The 23,287-nt window shown below is 37.6% G+C and overlaps 1 protein-coding gene across 2 annotated transcripts in view; it reads right to left on the bottom strand.

Moving 5' to 3' along the window:
• Window positions 1-23,287, bottom strand: part of TMCO1 (transmembrane and coiled-coil domains 1) — a 57,762-nt gene that overhangs the window by 7,040 nt on the left and 27,435 nt on the right. Inside the window, exons 6-7 of one of the 2 annotated variants that reach the window (XM_044944095.1) lie at window positions 12,490-12,634; window positions 11,261-11,301 (exon numbers count right to left, since the gene is read on the bottom strand). In XM_044944095.1, the coding sequence (XP_044800030.1) occupies window positions 11,296-11,301; window positions 12,490-12,634 (151 nt within the window). In that variant the 3' untranslated portion in view covers window positions 11,261-11,295. The remainder of the gene's footprint in view (window positions 1-11,260; window positions 11,302-12,489; window positions 12,635-23,287) is intronic. The other variant, XM_006057290.3, reaches the window with a different exon arrangement.

Raw genomic sequence — 23,287 nt, 5'->3', positions numbered from 1 at the left:
AAGTTATTATTATCTACAGGGATACAAAGACATAAAGGTCTTCTCATCAGAAATAACTGAAGCTGTTTCACCAGTGGCCACGGGGGCCACACTGTCCTGATTTCAGAAGCGACGGCCCTGCGCTTCCCTCTGGGTGAGAGCTCCCGGGCCCCCCAGCCAGGCCCTGCCCAGGCGATGCTGCCCGAGTGTGCCTGTCACAGCCGGCCTGGTCGCCACCACAAGCGACGGCGCACTGCTCCCGACCGCTCACTTGCTGCGGCCCCACTGCCGCTCTGGGGAGATGTCCCAGCCCACCAGGGGCCAGGCCCAGGCTCTCCTGTCTGTCCCCGCCTCATCCCCAAACGTGTTCTTTCCTGTGATCAGGTGTAGGTGTCAGAATATAAGATCCGACTGTATATAACTGTAATAAATACGGGTTGCCACCATTAAAAGAAAACAAACCTGAAGCTGAAAGGATTAAAACAAACAAAAGCAGTCAATCCAGAATTCTATATCCTATGAAAATATCCTTCAAAAGTAAAGATAAACAAATATTTGGGGATAAATGAAGAGTAAGAGAATCTGTCACCAGCAAGACTTAAACTACAAAAAGCACACGCAGGGAGTTCCCTGATGGTCCAGTGGTTAGGATTCGGCACTTTCGCTGCTTGGGCCTGGGTTCAACCCCTGGCCAGGAAACTTAGAGCCCATACGTCACATAACAGGGCCAATAAATAAAAGAAAAAGAAACATATAGAAAGAAGGAAAGAAACACAGGGAAAAATCACTTACCACTGTGCTGTGAAGTACAGACATTAAGCAGTGACATTCACCAACAATTCTGGACTCAGCGATCTCTACGTTTATTACATACTTTCAAGCCTTCATGTTTTTACTCAAACTATGCTAAGAAAATTCTGATAAAATTGGAAAACTCCTACTCACCCTTCAAGACACAATTTAAATGCCCCTCCTGTATAAAATCTTAGTTTCACAAAACTAATTCTTACAGTGATTTCACTTCCATAGCACATTTTCCCCCCTCCCAAACCATTTTATATATGTATACATACACAAAAGTTATCAATCACATTCTGCTATTATTTATGGATCTGTCTTCCCACATAGACTGTGAGTTTCACAAGGGTAGAGATAATCACTCCTTGCTCTTGCATTTCAGCATCAAAGAATTCCTGGCATAGTGAAGAACTTGAATTATTCTTCAACAAGGACAGGAATATTCTAAATGAAGCCTTAAACTCACTGAAACAATTCAAAGGGATCAGATTAAGATGATGCCTGAATAATCTGTTCTCACTTAGTACTTACCTATCACTTTTCAAACCAAATGCATTCTCTAACTGATTTAAAGTTAAATACTACAAATGAAAATACTTTGCTTAAAGATGAGCTATACTGGAATTAAAGAATTAAGTTCTAATCCTTAAATAAAGTGACATAAATTAATGATGAGATGCAGGAGATGGCAGGCATCTACCATTTTGATGACTTTAAGATAAACTGACATGACATAATTAGAACCTGTCCTTACAGACATACAAGCCATATCAAAATTCTTTGCCCTATGGAAGCCAAAAGTGTGATAAAAAATTAAACTTACTTATTTTTATCCCTGTCCTAAGCACATATACCTGTTGAAGGAGACAATGACAAATTCTCACTGACATTTCTTCAGATCATAGCCATATATCCATATGGTTATACAGTAAGATGTGGGTGACAAAGGAAAAAAAATATAAGAAACTCTTTCTTGTACTTTTCCTCATAAACATTAATTCTTTTTGCTTTTGAAGTAAAGAGAATTCTGTCATGGCTTTAACTATCATATACATTTATAAGAAGAGACCCGTTTTCCCTTAGCTGTTTACCAGGTAAATTTGCTGGGATTTTCACTAAGATTTGGAATACTTTCTATAGAGGAGATCATTTACTCAATCCATTACTGACTCATAATAAGAAAAGGAAAAAAAAGCCAGTATTTTAATTTTAGGAATTAAGAAAATTTCCTTTTATTCTTAAAATCCGTCACTACCCTGGACTAACTTAACACCTCTGATAAAAGCTGGCAGACCTACCATTTCCGCTGCTACAAATTCACACAAAGGAAATAGTGATGTGAAGGTCAAGGCAGCTAATCACTAATCACCACACATTAAGGAAGTAAACAAAAGGAGAAAGATAAAACAAGGAAAGGTAATTAGATTTATTTTCAGTTAATATGACATATCACCACCATGTTTTAATCTATGAAAAGAACCAGTCCTATCTTGGGCTGGGAAACAAACACTAATTTAAAAACATCCCAAGGGCAGGGGCAGGCGCTAACTTGTTTAAAAAAAAGGAACACAAAAACCTACCACTTTAAGAATAACAGCTAACTTTCTATATCATTGGCATCTGATTATCATAATGTGGTGAGGTTGCACACTAAACCCTAAACCTGATTTCATCTTTGTGAAAATTGAGACTCAGAGCGGTTATATGACTCCCAAGGACATTAGGCTAGTAAGTGGCAATAAGAATCAAACCTTGGTGTTTTACCTCCAAATATTGTATTTCCTTCGGCTTAAAGAATCCACCTGCAATGCGGGAGACCTGGGTTTGATACCTGGGTTGGGAAGATCCCCTGGAGAAGGGAAAGGCTACCCACTTCAGGCCAGAATACTTCCCGACTGAGGAATCAAACCTGGGAAACGGGGAAAAATTACCGAAGCAGATAGATATCCTTATTCAACTTAATATAATACCTCTATAATAATAAGGGGGCATATTATGATAAGTTAAGTGTTAGTAGCTCAGTCATGTCCGACTCTTTGTGACCCCCGTGGACTATATTGCTCACCAGCTTCTCTGTCCATGGAATTCTCCAAGCAAGAATACTGAAGTCCGTTGCTATTTAGCCCTTCAGGGGACCTTCCTGACCCAGGAACTGAACCCAGGTCTTCTGCATTGCAGGCAGCTTCTTTACAATCTGAGCCAACGTTGTAAAGGGAAGCCCTGATGTTATGATAATCGTGTGACAGTGCTATATAAGTTAGCAGTTGTTGTTTTTGTTTGTTTTTTGCAGTTGTTCTTAAGGTGATGCTCTTTTTTGAGCAGTTAGTACACTCCTACCCTTGGGGTACTGTCATGAAGGGACTAGAGCTAGTCGATCCAATCACACTATCACTCTCAGTAAAGGAAGTGGATTCTGGTTAACACTGTAGAGATGTTATTAACTGACAGACCTAAACACCATAATCTTTCCTAAGATTATGGTCTCAAACTGGTGGTAAACTGAGACTTCAGATTAACAGTGCTGGGTAAAAATGGGGACCAGTTATGGAGAACAGTGTGCTGATGCCTCAGAAAAATTAAACACAGAATTGCAGTGTGCGCAGTTCTACCTGTGAGTATAAAGGAAAAAGAAGCAAAAACAAGAACTCGGACATTATATACCTGTGTCCACAGAAGCATTTCTCACAACAGCCGAAAGGCAGAAGCAGGCCTTTGGCAGATGAACAGATAAAAAAAACGGTATATACATACAATGGCAAGTTTGTTCACTCTTAAAATGGAAGTAAATTCTCATATATGCTACAACATGGATGGACCCTGAAAACATTCCAGTTACAAAAGGACTTAAGTATGATTCTACATTTATGAGGGCAACTTCACAAACACGAACAGTCAAAATCACAGAGACAGAAATTAAAATGGTGGTTGCCAGGGACTGAGGGAAGATAATGGCAATTTAGTGTTTAATGGGCACAGATTTTCAGTTTGGGAAGACGAAAAAATTCTAGAAATGGATACTGGTGATGGCTGTACAACAACACGCAATGTCCTTAATGTCAAAGACTGAACCATTAAAAATGGTTAAAACAGTGTATTGTAAGTGATGTTTATTTTACCACAATAAATGAAAAAGATAAAAAATATTGGAATTATTGAGTACAGAAAATCAGAAAGTAGTTTCTAGGCTAAGAGAGCACGGCACTTTCCTTGGGAAAACTGCTACCAGGGGCAGTCACACTGACAAATTTAAACCTTGAGACTCTCCAAGTATGACATGTATGTTTTGACCCACTCCTTCATTCTCTTTTACTCTAAGATCTCAGATAACATTGTTTAACCCATCCTATGGCACCCAAATCCAAAAGACCTGATTATCTACACAAGGTGTGAAGAAAGGAGGAGTGTCCCTACTCAAACACAGATGTTCAAATTTCAAAGAGAAAATATTAATTATCAAATGAATCCATGTTTTCATGTTTTTCCTCATAAAAATCACACAAAAGTTGGCAAAGAACAAAAGAGAAAAGAAAGAATAAACGAGGTATGCCAGTATTAACTCCAAATGGACTGAGCCATGACTATATAAGAAACTAACAAATAGGGGAAGAAAACAAAGATGAATTTCTGCAGAACTTTAATAAAAGACTAATAAGAAAAAAAAAAAAAAAATTCCAGCAAACAAAATTTTGCATGGCTAAAACCATACTGAGTAAAACTGAAACACAAAAAACTGTTTGCAAAAATTATTAGTAACTTAGAGCACACAGGGCTAAACTCCCTAAGAGCTAAAAATTAAGAAAATGACCAACAACCCAATAGTGAAATAGGCAAAAAGCATACACAGTGTCTCACCTACCAAAGAAAGAAAAAAATACATGAGTAGCTCTTAGACAAATAGAGATGCTCAATCCAAATGCAAATTAAAACTACAATGAGATAGCAATTTTTACCTAATACACAGTCAAAATGCCCAAGTTCGACAATTTCTACTGGAGGCTGGGGGCAACTCTGAATTTTCACACATAGCGATAGGGAGTAAAAAGTGGTATAACCTCAATTTGCCAAGTTTATAAGTTTATATTTGGGTATAGTATCTACTGTTTTGTTTCATACATGCCTTTTAGGTGCATACTGTGTACTCTATATAGATTCTTTAAGGTATATACAGGAAATTAAGAAATCACTACCTTAAAAGAATTGGGGAGGAAAGGATAACATAGATGAAAATTACAAGTAGACAAAAACAAATTTAAAAAGCCTATAGTGTAAGACAGAGTATGAACAATCACTATAGAAATTTGAATCATTCTATGTTAGTTTCCTCATCACTTAATCAATTTGACAACCTCAACACAAAAACAATTCATATGTTCTCTCAAAATTACTTTATGCTACAGTATATATCTGAAATTAAGTGGCCTATTTCTTTGCCTAAGAATGGTCTCATTGAGGGAATTGTATTCTATACTCTGAAAGCCTCGTATTTTATGATGGCTTGTTTCACAGGCATCTACAGAGTCAAATCTTATGTAACCTAAGATCCTAAAAAGCAAATAAAACAACAAAAGAAAATATGGAGAGAGCAAGTGAATAAGGATTTTAATTAAAAGAAAGAAGCATATATTCCACAGAAAAACTTCAAATACTGAACTATTTCAGACTGGATATAAGTTCATAATCCTCTTGTTAGTATACATACTAAGAAGTGGGGAAAGGAATATAAAAACTTTTGGCAGCTAATAAGATAAAAATTATAAAAGTAGGTCATTTTAGGGATTTTTCAAAGATTTTTAATATCTCAGAATACCTATACTATAGCTCTATATACTTTTCTCTTATTAATATCAGTGCAGATATTGGACAAACAGAAATTAAAAGTATAAACATACATCCTCCTTGGCTGAAAAGAAATACTGAGGTTTGTTTTTTTTTTTTTTTGGCTGCCCATTCTCTCCTCCCACCCTTTTTGGGGTATTCAGTAAGCAATTACTTCATTAAGCTCTACCAGTCTAGTATCTGTAGATACTCTTACTTTAACTTTATAGCACGTATTACACACTCTTGGTTCTCGGAGTAGCATGGTTGGCTGCTCTATCGCCTGTTTTTAGAAATAAAGTTCCACTGGAATACAGCAACACTCATTCACTTATTTTCTAGGGCTGTTTTCATAACACAGTGGAAGAGTTTGCAAAAGTCTGCCTGAACCCTGTTGCCTGTTTTTTGTAAATAAAGTTTTGTTGGAACATAGCCCCAACTCGTTCCTTTACATATTGTCTAGGGCTGTATTCATATTATAATGGCAGAGTTGAGTTGCTGTGATAAAAACTGTATGGTCTAAAAAGTAAATACAAAAATATTCATCACCTAGACCCATACAAAGTAGTGAGTAAATACAAGTTTGCTGACTACCATGGTAAATAACCTCATGAAATTAACTGCTATACATATACCTCACCAGAATTTCTGAAATAACTGAAAGGAGTTTAAAGACTAGCCTGAGCTGAACTTTCTCAACAATCATTCTTAACATTTATTTCACTTAAGAAAATGCTACAGTTTTCAGATGGTGATTTCTAGGTAATGAAGTCCAGCTAGCAGTACAAATGCAAAAAGGCAAAATGGTTTTCTTAGAAGGCCTTACAAACAACTGGGAAAAGAAGAGCAGTGAAAGGCAAAGGAGAAAAGGAAAGACATACCATATGAATGCCAAGTTCCAAAGAATAGCAAGGGGAGATAAAAAAGCCTTCCTAAGTGAATAATATGAAGAAATAGAGGAAAATATCAGAATGGGAAATACTAGAGATCTCTTCAAGAAAATTAGAGATACCAAGAAAACATTTCACGCAAAGATGGGCACAATAAAGAAAAGAAATGGTATGGACCTAACAGAAGCAGAAGATATTAAGAAGAGGTGGCAAGAATACACAGAACTATACAAAAAAGATCTTCATGACCCAGATAACCATGATGGTATGATCACTGACATAGAGTCAGACATCCTGGAGTGCAAAGTCAAGTGGTCCTTAGGAAGGAAGCATTACTATGAACAAAGCTAGTGGAGGTGATAAAATTCCAGTTGAGCTATTTTAAAACTTCAAAGATGATGCTGTTAAAGTGCTGCACTCAATATGCCAGCAAATTTGGAAAACTCAGCAGTGGCCACAGGACTGGAAAAGGTCAATTTTCATCCCAATCTCAAAGAACGGCAGTGCCAAAGAATGTTCAAACTACTGCACGATTGCACTCATTTCACCTGTTAACAAAGTAATGCTCAAAATTCTCCAAGCTAGGCTTCAACAGTACATGAACTGAGAAATTCCATATGTTCAAGCTGGATTTAGAAAAGGCAGAGGAAGCAGAGATCAAATTGCCAACATCTGTTGGATCATAGAGAAAGCAAGAGAATTCCAGAAAAATATCTACTTCTGCTTCACTGACTATGCTAAACCTTTGACTGTGTGGATCACAACAAACTGTGGAAAATTCTTAAAGACACAGGAATACCAGACCACCTTACCTGCCTCTTGAGAAACCTGTAAGCAGTCAAGAAGCAAGTTATAACTGGACATGGAGCAACGGACTGGTTCAAAACTGGGAAAGGAGGATGTCAAGGCTGTATACTGTCACCCTGCTTGTTTAACTTATATGCAGAGAACATCATGCAAAATGCCAGGCTAGATAAAGTACAAGCTGGAATTAAGATTGCCAGGAGAAATATCAATACCCTCAGATATGCAGATGACACCACCCTCATAACAGAAAGCAAAGAGGAACGAAAGAGCCTGATGAGGGTTAAAGAGGAGACTGAAAAAGCTGGCTTAAAACTCAACATTCAAAAAACTAAGATCATGGCATCCAGTCCCATCACTGCATGGCAAAACAGATGGGGAAACAATGGAAACGGTGACAGACTTTATTTTCTTGGGCTCCAAATTCACTGCGGCTGATGACTGCAGCCTGAAATTAAAAGACACTTGCTCCTTGGAAGAAAAGCTATGACAAACCTAAGTGAAGTGAAAGTTGCTCAGTCCTGTTCGACTTTGTTTGTGACCCCATGGACTATACAGTCCATGGGATTCTCCACGCCAGAATACTGGAGTGGGTAGCTATTTCCTTCTCCTAGGGATCTTCCCAACCTGGGATCGAACTCAGGTCTCCCTCACTGCAGGCAGATTCTTAACCAACTGAGCCACAAAGAAGCCCAAGAATATTGGAGTGGGTATCCTATCCCTTCTCCAGTGGATCTTTCTGATCCAGGAATTGAATCAGGGTCTCCTGCATTGTAGGTGCATTCTTTACCAGCTGAGGAACCAGGGAAGTCTAGACAGCATGTTAAAAAGTGGAGACATTACATTACTGACAAAGGTCTGTATAGTCAAAGCTATGATTTTTCCAGTAGTCATATACGGATGTGAGAGTTGGACCACAAAGAAGGCTGAATGCTGAAGAACTGATGCTTTTGAACTGTGATGCTGGAGAAGACTCCTGAGAGTCCCTTGGACTACAAGGAGATCAAGCCAGTCAATCATGCTGAAGCTGAAGTTCCCATACGTTGGCCACCTGATGTGAAGAGTCAAGTCATTAGTCAAGACATTTAGTCAAGTCAAGTCATCAAAGACCCTGATGTTGGGAAAGGTTGAAGGCAGGAGGAGAAAGGGATGACCAAGGATGGTTGGATGGCGTCACTGACTCGATAGATATGAATTTGGGCAAGCTCTGGGAAATGGTAAAGGACGGGGAAGCCTGGCGTGCTGCAGTCCGTGGGGTTGCAAAGAGTCAGACATGACTGAGTGACTGAACAAGAACAACTACTGTGAGTTTCCTGGTGGCCTAGTGGTAGGATTCTGTGTTTCACTGATGTGGCCTGAGTTTAATCCCTGGCCAGGGAACCGAGATCCCAGAAACCTCGAGAGACGGCAAAAAAGAAAAGAAGAAAAAAAAAAAAAACAAAAAACTCTGGCCTTCCTTGGTGGCTTAGTGGTAAAGAATTCGCCTGTCAATGCAGGAGACACAGGTTGGATCCCTGTTCTGGGAACATCCCATAGGTGGCAGAACAAACTCAGCCCGAGTGCCACAATTATTGGGCCTGTGCTCTAGAGCCCAGGAACTGCAACCATTGAACCCACGTGCCACAACTACTAAAGCCTGCATGCCCTAAAGCCTGTGCTCTGCAAAAAGAGAGGCCACTGCAGTAAGAAGCCTTCACAATGCAATGAAGAGTAGCCCCTGCTCGCTGCAATTGGAGAAAGGCCCGCATGGCAACAAAACCCCAGCATAGTCCAGGTTCGATGCAGGATACAGGATAGGTGGGGCTGGTGCACTGGGATGACCCAGAGGGACGGTACGGGGAGGGAGGTGGGAGGGGGGTTCAGTATGGGGAACACGTGTACACCCGTGGCAGATTCATGTTCAGTTCAGTTGCTCAGTCCTGTCTGACTCTTTGCGACCACATGAATCACAGCACGTCAGGTCGCCCTGTCCATCACCAACTCCCAGAGTTCACTCAGACTCACGTCCATAGAGTTGGTGATGCCATCCAGCCATCTCATCCTCAGTCATCCCCTTTTCCTCCTGCCCCCAATCCCTCCCAGCATCAAAGTATTTTCCAATGAGTCAACTCTTCGCATGAGGTGGCCAAAGTACTGGAGTTTCAGCTTTAGCATCATTCCTTCCAAAGAAATCCCAGGGCTGATCTCCTTTAGAATGGACTGGTTGGATCTCCTTGCAGTCCAAGGGACTCTCAAGAGTCTTCTCCAACACCACAGTTCAAAAGCATCAATTCTTCGGCACTCAGCCTTCTTCACAGTCCAACTTTCAAATCCATACATGACCACTGGAAAAACCATAGCCTTGACTAAACGGATCTTTGTTGGCAAAGTAATGTCTCTGCTTTTGAATATGCTATCTAGGTTGGTCATAACTTTTCTTTCAAAGAGTAAGTGTCTTTTAATTTCATGGCTGCAGTCACGATCTGCAGTGATTTTGGAGCCCCCCAAAAATAAAGTCTGACACTGTTTCCACTGTTTCCCCATCTATTTCCCATGAAGTGGTGGGACCGGATGCCATGACCTTCGTTTTCTGAATGCTGAGCTTTAAGCCAACTTTTTCACTCTCCTCTTTCACTTTCATCAAGAGGCTTTTGAGTTCCTCTTCACTTTCTGCCATAAGGGTGGTGTCATCTGCATATCTGAGGTTATTGATATTTCTCCCAGCAATCTTGATTCCAGCTTGTGCTTCTTCCAGCCCAGCATTTCGCATGATGTACTCTGCATATAAGTTAAATAAGCAGGGTGACAATATACAGCCTTGACATACTCCTTTTCCTATTTGGAACCAGTCTGTTGTTCCACGTCCAGTTCTAACTGTTGCTTCCTGACCTGGATACAGATTTCTCAAGAGGCAGGTCAGGTGGTCTGATATTACCATCTTTTTCAGAATTTTCCACAGTTTATTGTGATCCACACAGTCAAAGGCTTTGGCATAGTTAATAAAGCCAAAGTAGATGTTTTTCTGGAACTCTCTTGCTTTTTCAATGATCCAGCGGATGTTGGCAATTTGATCTCTGCTTCCTTTGCCTTTTCTAAAACCAGCTTGAACATCTGGAAGTTCACGTTTCATGTATTGCTGAAGCCTGGCTTGGAGAATTTTGAGCATTACTTTACTAGCGTGTGAGATGAGTGCAATTGTGTGGTAGTTTGAGCATTCTTTGTCATTGCCTTTCTTTGGGATTGGAATGAAAACGGACCTTTTCCAGTCCTGTGGCCACTGCTGAGTTTTCCAAATGTGCTGGCATATTGAGTGCAGCACTTTCACAGCATCATCTTTCAGGATTTGAAATAGCTCCACTGGAATTCCATCACCTCCACTAGCTTTGTTTGTAGTGATGCTTCGTAGGGCCCACTTGACTTCACATTAATATTTTGTCTCTAGTTATAATTTAAATATCTCATTCTTATTCACGTTTAAGAGCAATATTCTAGTTATCAATGACCTCTATTAAACCAACAAAAAGAATCATGTTGTCACTGTCTTGGGTTTTGCGTTGGATAAGCCAAAATGCTAAAGCATTTCAAAAGATGTAGTACACACCTCAGTTACACAAGATGCTAGGAAAGACTGTGGGCAGGAAGAGAAGGGAGCGACACAGGATGAGGTGGTTGGATGGCATTACCGACTCAATGGACATGCGTTTGAGCAAACTCGGGGAGATAGTGAAGGACAGAGGAGCCCACTGTGCTTGCAGTCCATGGGGTCACAGAGTCAGGCACGACAGAGTGACTGCACACCACCACAAGAATACAGCTTCCTGCTGGACACACCCACTTAACTGCCCCACAGACAACTCGAACAGCATGTTTTCCTACCAACCTACTTCTCTTTCTTCTTTTCGCATCCTCCATTTGGTCACCAAAGCCATAATGCTGAAGTCATCTTAGTTTCTTCTTTCTCACATTGAATCAATCATTAAGTTCTGCTAGTTTACCTCTATTTCTCAACTTTGTCCCCTCTTCAATCATTTCAGCACTGTAATAATTTAGAACAAAGTGATTTTTTACTAGACTACTCTAATAGTTTCTGTTATTTCTGCATGTGGTCATGTCCCCCTCACATCTATCCTTCAGAAGCAGTAAGTATCAGAAAATGATTCCAGGAAGCCTGAAAACTTGGTTGCATTTAACATGCAAAAGAAGAAGGTGGGAAGCATCCAAATAGAAGAAAGAATATTCACAAAAAGCAAGTCTGGGTGAGTGGAGAATGAAAACTGCCAGATAGGTCAGAATGGCTGGAGTGCTGGATGAGGTGAGAGATGAGGTAGGGAGAGCATTAAGTGCTAAGATCATGAAGATCTTTGTGAACTTCTAATTAGAATTCCATTTCCTATTGATTCACACGTCAGACCAATCAAAAACCTGCTGCTGCAGACAATATTCAGAGGAAGAAGAAAAACAACTCTGAATCATTTATGCAACAAACATTGAAATAATCATGTTCATACTTATTGCATGTGCCAACCTCCCCAATATAATGCCTACTGAATGACAGTATGTTCAAACACTGAATAATGCCCTGAAATATGAAGAGTTCTAGAGCAAGAGACTTTAACCTCTCTTATTTTTTAAAGTCCCATCTCAAAAGCCACTTTATTATTTCAACCTTGCTGCCTGAATCGTCTGCCACTAACTGAATGCTAAGTCTCTCTTCCAGGCTCTCACAATACTATCTGACTTAATTCTCACTCTTTTTCACTATGAATATCTGATCATTGTGTTGCCTGAATGTAAACTCTACAATGCAGACTTTACCTCAACTGTGACTACCTTAAAGTCACCAAATTATTATGTTTACTTGTGTTCCTGAAGTGCCAAAAGGCACTGGTGAATAATAAAGAAGTAATGATAGTGGGAAGGCAAAGTCCACTCTTTACTTTTCTACCCTTAGATAGCCGCAATAAAGAAGAAACTTGAGAGCGCTCTTCAAAATGAGATGAAAACCACATGTGACTTTATGACCACTTTCCATCCCTAAGGATCAGGGATCTAAACTATATACATTTCAAACAGTTTCAGATGATACGCTGGAATTCTGAAACAAGCAACTGAAAGACCTCATTAGCAACAGGTAGACACTTCCAGTATTACAGAAATAGGCATTAATTTAGGGTGTGAGAGCAAGAAAGGATGTACATATGAAACAGATGATGTGGGCACTCACCTGTCGAATTGACATGGTACAGAGAATATACAGGAAGATGAAGGAACAGTCTGTGGTGTCATCCCCGAGCAAGTTTCGGTGAGACAGCCCCTGGATGTAGGACAGGGGGGTGAAAGGCAGCTTTGCCACCACTCTGCCATCGAATCTAAAGAGGAAAGAACAGAGGACTGTTATTTTCAGAAGGCTGACAAACTTAGTTCCGGAGAGAATCTGGGACAGAAACAGAACTTAAAGTCTCTTGATCTCTAAAAAACCAAGAAATGGTGATATTCTAAAAATATATCTGTAGTATAAGGACATAAGGAGATTTTTTTTCCCATTAATCTTTTTCTAAACTAGAGATGCTTAGTTTTTTCAATATCAGGATATTTAACATGCTGAAAAAGTATTGAGGACTCCAAAAAGGTTTTATTTAGAGGTTTCATCTATTATCAATATTACTATTTAATAAATTAAAACTGAGAAATTTTAAAATATTTGTCAAATCATTTAAAAGGCAGTAATACTCAGTATATGTTAACACAAGTATTTTTATGGAAAATAACAGAATTCACCAGGAAGAAAGGCTTCTTCCTTCCTCCCCCTCAATCTCATAGCTGCTTCATTACTTGGGCTGTTACAATATTATACACCCTATGAAGCCTTTGGAAAATTCCACCATACATTCATGAGAGAATGAAAGTGAAGAAGGCAAGGAAAAAAATCTTAGCATTATTACAATAATTTTTACCTCAAGGACCTCCTAAAAGTCTGAGACTGCCAGCATTCCCCAAACCATACTTTTGAGAAGCACTGTTCTAAACCATGAGATCAATAAGATTTTAAGAATCCTCTTTTCCAAGAGTCAAAGATTCCCAGTATAAACACCTTAAACATGAAATTCATGGAATATACACAGTGGTGAATGAAAAATAGTATACATAATATTCTGATATAACTTTTTTTTATTTTAATAAAACTTTATTTTTTTTTATTTAAATTTATTTATTTTAACTGGAGGTTAATTACTTTACAATATTGTATTGGTTTCGCCATACATCAACATGAATCTTCCACAGGGGTACATGTGCTCCCCATCCTGAACCCCCCTCCCACCTCCCTCCCCATACCATCCATCTGGATCATCCCAGTACACCAGCCCCAAGGATCCTGTATTCTGCATCGAACCTGGACAGGCGATTCATTTCTTATATGATATTATACCTGTTTCAATGCCATTATCCCAAATCATCCCACCCTCTCCCTCTCCCACAGAGTCCAAAAGACTGTTCTATAACTTTTAACATAATTCTAATATTTGAAATTAATTCCTTTTATTTTTTCTAAAACAGAAAAGAAAAATGTTTTGAAAAGACGAAAAGCTTATAAAGAAGCTAGAAGAAGTATATATCAGTGTTTATTTTGAGGTGCTGGGGATATGAGCTTTTTTTATACTTTTCAATAAGTTATATAATCAGACAAAGAGAATTATAAAATTACTGTAATTAAGGATAGTGATACTTCACAATATTAGAAAAGTATATGACCGCATCAGTTAAATTATCCAAATAAAGTCTCTACTTCCAGTTAAAATGTCTAGAACATTTGCTTTTAGAAAATATGTATTTCTTTTACTCATCTTTGGTTGTGCTAGGTCTTCATTGCTGCCTGTGAACTCCCTCTAGCTGTGGTGAGCAGAGGCTAGTCTCTGGTGTGACACACGGGCTCCCACTGCAGTGACTGCCCTTGCTGCGGAGCACAGAGCTCGACGCAGACTTCAGTAACTGCAGCACCTGGCTCAGCAGTTGTGAAGCATGGGCTCTAGAATGCAGGTTCAGTAGTTGTGGTGTATGGGTTTAGTTGCTCTGTGGTATGTGGAATCTTCCCAGACCAGGGATCCAACCTGTGTCCCCTGCACTGACAGGCAAGTTCTTATACACCGTACCACCAGGGAAGTCCAAGAACATTCCCTTAAAAAAAAAAAATGCTTGGTATTTAGAATGTTTCTATAGAGGGAGAGGGAAAAGAGAGGTAGCATTACTATCATTTCCTTTGGAGAAAAAAAAATTCCTAAATATTCATCCATATAAACTTGTGAGTTTTGAGGTGCCAGGGATATGAGCTTTATAAATATATAATATTATATTTCTATATGCTTATAAATATTTATATATTTATAAATGTATAAATATTATAAAATATAAATATTGCGAGCTTCGTACATAGCTGAACTCCACAGAAAATAGAACAGAGTGAAATAGACATATTCTATAAATATATATGATTATACACTTACTACTTTGAACTGCCTTCCTAGTATATATTTACACAGGGAAAGGGCTCAACCATAAAGTGCTGTTACTTGGATATGACAAAAAATATTGAAAGATCCATAAGAAGTAATCATTCTTGTCTACTAAACTCATAAAAGCAAAACAAAAGAAATAACTTTTCCAGGAGGAGATATTCCCATTTACTCATAAGAAGTATGATATATAGTTGTTGCGGTATTTCCTCGTTATATATATGCTGTTTACAGTGTGCTGGTTCTACATATGACACTCTACTATTTTTCTATAGTGTTAACTGTGAGAAGCAGGGCTGAAATAAATATAGACAAAAATGTTTATCCTTTTTATTGCTACAATATGCACCCCCAAATTCACCTTCTATAGTCATTTTATTTCTTGTTATTTTTAATTTGAAATTGTAACCAAAATGAAAACCTTTTACAACTAATAAATGAATTCAGTAAAGTTTCAAGACAGAAATCAACCTACAAAAATCAGTTGCACGTCTATGTGAAGTGAAAGTTGCTCAGTCGTGTCCAACTCTTTGCGACCCCATGGACTATACAGACCATGGAATTCTCCACACCAGAATACTGGAGTGGGTAGCCATTCCCTTCTCCAACGGATCTTCCCAACCCAGGGATCAAACCCAGGTCTTCCGCATCGCAGGTGGATTCTTTACCAGCTGAGCCACAAGGGAAGCCCAAGGATACTAGAGTGAGTAGCCTATCCCTTCTGCAGTGGATCTTCCAGATCCAAGAATCAAACTGGGGTCTCCTGCATTGCAGGTGGATTCTTTACCAACTGAGCTATCAGGGAAGCCCTACACACACACAAAATCCCATTTACAACAGCATTATTAATGTAATTAACCTATTTAATCAAAGTTAATCAAGGAAGTGAAAGATATTCATGCTAAAAACTGTAAGACATTGATAAACTGAAGATGACACAAATATATGGAAAGATATCCATGTTCACAGATTGGAAGATTTAATATTGTTAAAATGTCCATACTGGGACTTCCCTGGTAGTCCAGTGATTAAGAATCTGCCTTGTAATGTGAGGGCTGTGGGTTTGACCCCTGGTTGGGGAACTAAGAGCCCATGTGTTACAGGGGAACTAAGCCTGTGCACTACAACTACTTAGCCTGAGCACCCCAACAAAGATCCAACGAGCAGAATAAATAAATATTAAAAAGAAAAAACATGTCCATACTATCCAAAGTAACCCATATGGAATCACAAAAGATCTTGAATAGGCAAAGCAGTCTTGAGAAAGCTGGAGGCATCAAACTTCCCGATTTCAAATGTGCAGTCACCAAACAAATATGACACTGGCATAAAGACAGACATGTGGACCACTGGAGCAGAATGAAGAGCCCAGAAATAAACCCTGTCAACTAGTATTTGACAAGGGAGCAAAGAATTCTCAAGGGGAGAAGGATAGTCTCTTCAGTAGATGATGCTGGGTAAACTGGATATTCACACACAAAAGAACGACACCAGACCCCTATCAAAAACCACCCACAAAAATTAACTCAAAATAGATTAAGAATTTAAACATGAGATATGAAACCATGAAACTTCTAGAAGGAAACATTGGGAAAAAGCTCCTCGACACAGCTCTTGGCAAAGATTTTTTGGATATGACACCAAAAGCACAAGCAACAAAACTCAACAAATGTGACCACATCAAACAAAAAAGCTTCTGCTCAGCAAATGAAACAACAAAATGAAAATGCAACCTATGGAATAAGAGAAAATATCTGTAAACCATATATCTGTTAAAGAGTTAATATCCAAATTACATAAGGATCTGTACTGTAGCAAAACTCTTCCAAATAGTCCAATTAAAATGAGGGCAGAGGATCTGAATAGGCATTTTTCTGAAAAAGACATACAAATGGCTAAGAATTACATGAAAAGATGGACAATACTACTAACCATAAGGGAAATGCAAATTAAAGCCATGCGATTTCATCTCTCACTTGTTAGAATGACTATTACCAAAAGGGCAAGAGATAACAAATGCTGGGCACTATTTGTGGGAATGTAAATTGGTACAGCCACTATGAAGAACAACATGAATGTTCCTCAAAAAATTAAAAACAGAACTACCATATGATTCAGAAATCCCATTTACAGCTATTTAGCCAAGGAAATGGAAATAAACTGCTATCTCAAAGAGATCTGCACCCCATGTCACTGCAGTAGTATCATAATAACCAAGGTATGGAAAACCTAAGTGCCACCAACAGATGATGGATAAAGGAAGTGTGTATATACACACACACACACCTATACATGTATATATATACTGTGTACAAGTCTGACAGAGAAAGACAAATACTGTATGACATCACTTATATGTGGAATCTAAAAAAAGCTTAACTCTTAGAGAAATAGATGGGTGGTTGCCAGAGGATGGGAGGTGAGAGAAACAGGGAGATGTTGGTCAAAGGGTACAAACTTCCAGTTTTAAGATTAATAAGTTCTGGGCATCTAATGTACAGAACAGTAATTATATTTAATACTATTGTATTATATACTTGAAATTTGCTAAGACAGTAAATCTTAATTAGTCTTACCACCACCACAACAAACTGATATTTATGTGAAGGATTTAACTAATCTTATTGTGGTAATCATTTTGCAATATATGCACCAATGTATGTATCAAACTATCACTCTATACATCTTAAACGTACACAGTATTCTATATTATATGTCAACTATATATCTCAATAAAGCTGGAAAAAGGCTTTTAAAAAAGAGAGAAGGGTCTTTCCCTGGCAGTCCAGTGGTTAGGATTCTACACTTCCACTGCAGGGGGCATGGGTTCCTGGCTGGGGAACTAAGATCCCACATGCCGAGTGGCACAGCCAAAAAAAAAAAAAAATCTGAAAGAAGAGAAAATCTTTTATGTTCTATAAGTAAATTATTCATTTACGTGAACCTGAAAATTCAGTATGAGACTTTAGACCAGCCACAAAAATGAATAAAAAAAAAAAAACCTTCAAATTAAGTTTTTCAGGAGATTGGAAGCTTGCTACAGGAATAGCTAAGTGAATTGGTGTCTAGCCTAATAATGAAAAGAGTTGGGGAGAGAAAGAAAAAGTACAGAGAGAAACATGGCTTATAATAGGTTGATTATCTCTCCAAGTGTACTTACTCTGTGCAATTCCAAAGGGAAGGACCACTACTTATCAACAGAATAAGAAGGTGTATTTTGGCCCAATAAAAAGAACCATTTTCCAACCCTACATACTACTGATAAACTATATTATGTCAGAAACCATCAAGCTCCTCACTGTTGAAAATAATTAAAAAGAGGATGGAAAATTATCTGCTAGAGGTATTGTTGGAGGGATTTCTGTACTGACACAGAAGTAATGTGTTAAATGACTTTAAAGATCGCTTCTCTAAGATTATAATGTTTTGACTGTATGGAAATAATCCAGAAGAGAAATTAAATAGAAATAAATAATTGATAATAATTAAATACAGTGCCTCCTATTGCTTCTCTGGCAATCTAGGAGCTCAAGTCCTTCCCATACAGTCTAAGCTGAGGCTTTTTTCTTATCAACACATTTTAAGATGAAAATGGATATTACAGATAATATATTCCATTCTACAATAAACAGATGATCAAGGTGAAACTAAGAGAAATTATGCTAAAGAACAGTGATTGTTCAGTACAATCAAAATATGTACTAGACCTTTAAGACTTTTTTTGATGTGGACCATTTTTAAAGTTTTTACTGAATTTGTTACAATATTGTTTATGTTTTGGTTTTTTTTGGCTGCAAGGCATGCAGGCTCTTAGTTTCCCAACCAGGGATCAAACTCACATCCCCTGCACTGAAAAACAAAGTTTTATACTGGGGAAGTCCCAAAATATGCATTAGACTTTTAATTTCACATGAGGGCCTATAAAAATAGTTAAAGCCTTTAACTTCTAGGTGCTCACAATCCTAGACACGAGAAATATATATGTACAAAATAGTAATTATATTTAATACTATTGTATTATATACTTGAAATTTGTTAAGACAGTAAATCTTAATTAGTCTTACCACCACCACAACAAACTGATATTTATGTGAAGGATTTGTTAACTAATCTTTTTGTGGTAATCATTTTGCAATATATGCACCAATGTATGTATCAAACTATCACTCTATACAGCTTAAACATACATAATATTCTATATTATATGTCAATTATATATCTTAATAAAGCTGGAAAAAGGAAGCATTATTCATAACTGCCAACTGATAAGTTACAATGGTACTGCATTATTACCCAAACTCCATAGTTTACATTAGGGCTCACTCTTGTTTTTTTCTTTTTTTAGTACTTATTTACTTATTTGGCTGTTCTGGGTCTTCACTGTGGCATGCAGAATCTTTAGTGGCAGCATGCAGGATCTAGTTCCCTGACCAGCGACTGAACCAGGCCCCCTGCACTGGGAGTGTGGAGTCTTAGTCACTGAATGACCAGGCAAGAACCATTCTTGGGTTTTAATAAATGTATAGCAAAATGTATCACCATTAAGTATCATACAGAATAGTTTTACACTAAAAAAAAATCCTCTGTGCTCTGCTTATTCCCTCCCTCATACCTGATTCCTGGCAACCACTGATCGTTTTACTACTATCTCCATAGTTTTGTCTTTTCTATAATGTCATATAGTTGCAATCACATAGTATGTAGCATTTTCAGATTGATTTATTTCACTTAATAGTATACATTTAAGGTTCTTCATGTCTTCACATGGCCAATAGCCTATTTCTCTTTAGCAATGAATAATAATCTACTGTATGGATATTCCCACAGTTTATCCATTTATAAACTGATTGCTTCCAAGTTATGACAATTATCAATAAAGCTGTGTGAAAGTTTCTGGGTGGACATAAGTTTTCAACTCATTTGGGTTCACTTTCACTTTTTATTCTATATTATTCTATATTGTGTGAATTTTTTAGAAGTATTTGTGTCTCACGAGCCTAAGAAAATCCTTGTTTTAGAATTTTGGAATCAAAATTCTTTGGTTCTGATGTACATTCCTGGTTAAGATCTACTGCATAAGCTTCAGAAGCTATGTGATATAAACTAGTCATTTCAAATCATCAGGGAAAACAAATTATTTACTCCCTGCCTAGTACTGACAACAGCTAAGAGCTTGGTAAAGTTGGAAACTAAACACCAAAATAAATTACAGATGAAACAAAATTTATTTAAATATAAAAAAGAAAACACTATATAATTGGGTATAAGAAAGGTACTATTTATACAACAGAAAAGTGACATAAAAATAAATATTGTTCATGTATCTTCAAAAGGAGAGTTTAATATGTAAAGAAGAGTCTTAATATGTAAAGAATTCTTGTAAAAAGAAAATAAGGGGAAGAACATGAACTAGAAATTTAGAAATAGTAAAAGCATAATAAATAAATGAAAAGATGCTAAACATCACCAGAAATTGCAAATTAAAAAAATATATTATTTTTCAACTATTAGATTTACAAATATTAAACAGATACATAATTTCTAGTGATGACAAATATATACAGAAAGAACCATTCACAAGCCCAGAGGACAGTAATCTAAAAACATAAAGTAATAAAAACTTTTCTAGAGGAATTTCCTGGTGGTCAAGTGGTTAGGGCTCTATGCTTTCACTGCCATGGGTCCAGGTTCAATTTCTGGTTGGGGAACTGAGATTCCCTAACACCATAAAGCACAGCCAAACAAAAAGCAACATTCTAGAAAAATTTATATCAAAACTTTACCCAAGCAATATTTGTAGGACATACAGGGGGAAAAATAAGTATACATATACTGGTATATATACTACCTGTGAAAATTCTGTGTGAAGATTTATAGAAGATTATATACGTAAGGGCACATCCATTCAATGGAATACTTACAGACAATAAAAATGATTATGCAAAGTTCACATGTACTGTATTTTGAAAGACGACCACAGGGGGACTTCCCTGGTGGTGTAGTGGTTAAGAATCTGCAGTGCAAGGCAGGGGATGAATGTCCAGATCCCTGGTTGAGAGCTAAGATCCCACATTCTACAGAGCAACTAAGCCTGTGCCCCACAACTACTGAGCCCACATGCTCTGGAGCCTGCACACTACAGCTAGAGAGTCCGTGCACCACAGTGAGAGAGTCTGCACGACGCAGTGAGGGTCCAGCAGCATACCACAGCTGACACCTGACATGGCCAAATAAAGCAAATAAACATTTTAAAAGATACATAAAAATTAAAAATTACCACAGGTAACTATAGCAGACTACAAAACAGCCATTTGGGGTTATAAAAATTAATACATACAAATATCTAAATGTTTGTATATATACAGAAAAAGTACAAGCCTTGGAAGGACATTTCACAAAGGCAGAGTGATTTTTACTTTATATTTTACACAATTATATACTATTGGAATTTTTCCAGTAAGAGCCTATTCAATAATTAGAGAAAAAATGCACTAAGAGATTCCATTTTAGAGGAAAAATATGACATTAGGAGAAAAATACATTGGAGGGACTTCCCTGATGGTCCAATGGTTAAGAATCCACCTTGAAGTGATAAATCCAAGAAGATACAACAATTATAAATATTTATGCATATAATATAGGAGCACCTCAATACAAAAGGCAAATGCTAACAACCATAAAAGGAGAAATTGAGAGTAAAACAATAATAGTTGGGGATTTTAACACCCCACTTACACCAAAGGACAGATCATCTACACAGAAAATTAATAACAAAAGCCTTAAAGCACACATTATACCAAATGGCCCTAATTGATATCTTTAGGACATTTCATCCCAAAACAGCAGAATCTACTTTTTTGTCAACTGAACAAAGAACATTCTCCAGGACAGAGCACAGCTTGGGTCACAAATCAAGCCTTGGTAAATTTAAGAAAACTGAAATCCTATCAAGCATCTTTTCTGACCACAATGCTATGAGACTAGATATCAATTACAGGAAAAAAACCTGTAAAAAAAAACACAAATACATGGAGGCTAAACAACACACTTCTCAATAACCAAGAGGTCACTGAAGACACTAAAAGAAAATTTATAAAATACCTAGAAACAAATGACAATGAAAATATGACAATCCAAAACCTAGTGAAAGTTGCTCAATTGTGTCCGACTCTTTGATCCCATGGACGATACAGTCCATGGAATTCTCTAGGCTAGAATACTGGAGTCGGTGGCCTTTCTCTTCTCCTGGGGATTTTCGCAACCTAGGGATTGAACCCAGATCTCTCACATTGCAGGCACATTTTTCACCAGTTGAGCCACAAGGGAAGCCCAACAATACTGGAGTGGGTGGCCTATTCCTTCTCCAGTGGATCTTCCCGACCCAGGAATCAAACCAGCATCTCCTGCATTACAAGAGGATTCTTTACCAACCTAGAGGATGCAGCAAAAGCAGTTTTAAGAGGGAAGTTTATAGCAATACAAACCTACCTCAAGAAAGGAGAAAAACATCAAATCAACAACCTGATCTTACACCTAAAGTAACTAGAAAAAGAAGGACAAAAAACCCCCAAAGACAGTGGAAGGAAAAAAGTCATAAATATCAGAGCAGAAATAAATGGGAAAAAATGAAGAAAATAGCAAAGATCAATAAAACTAAAATAACTTTGAGAAAATAAACAAAATGGACAAGCCACTAGCCAGGCTCATCAAGAAGAAAAGGGAGAAGACTTAAGTCAATAAAATTAGAAATGAAAAAGAAGATGTTACAACAGACAATGCAGAAATACAAAGATCATAAGAGGCTACTAAGAGGAACTATATGCCAATAAAACAGACAACCTGGAAGAAATGGACAAGTTCTTAGAAAAGTACAACCTTCCAAAACTGAACCCAGAAGAAACAGAAATCATAAATGACCAATTACAAGCACTGAAATTGAAACCATGATAAAAAATCTTCCAACAAACAAAAGCCCAGAGCCAAATGGCTTCACAGGTGAATTCTACCAAACATTTAGAGAAGAGCTAACATCTATCTTGCTCAAACTCTTCTGGAAAACTGCAGAGGAAGGAAAACTCCCAAATTCATTCTATGAGGCCACCATCACCCTGATACTAAAACAAGACAAAGATACCACCAAAAAAGAAAACAACAGGCCAATATGAACATAGATGCAAAAATCTTCAACAAAATTCTAGCAAACAGAATTCAACAACAGATTAAAAGGATCATACACCAGGATCAAGTGAGGTTTACCCCAGGTATGCAAGGATTCTTCAATATATGCAAATCAATCAATGTGATACACCACATTAACAAACTGAAAGATAAAAACCATACGATCATCTCAACAGATGCAGAGAAAGCTTTCAACAAAATTAAACACCCATTTATGATTAAAAAAAAAAATCTCTTTAGATTAGGCCTAGAAGGACTCTATCTCAAAATAATAAAGGCCACATATGACAACCACACAGCAAACATTATTCCCAATGGTGAAAATCTGAAAGCATT

The sequence above is a fragment of the Bubalus bubalis genome, chromosome 6 (genome assembly GCF_019923935.1).
Source record: "Bubalus bubalis isolate 160015118507 breed Murrah chromosome 6, NDDB_SH_1, whole genome shotgun sequence".
Taxonomy (NCBI): Eukaryota; Metazoa; Chordata; class Mammalia; order Artiodactyla; family Bovidae; genus Bubalus; species Bubalus bubalis.
This window is presented reverse-complemented; position numbering and strand designations above follow the sequence as displayed.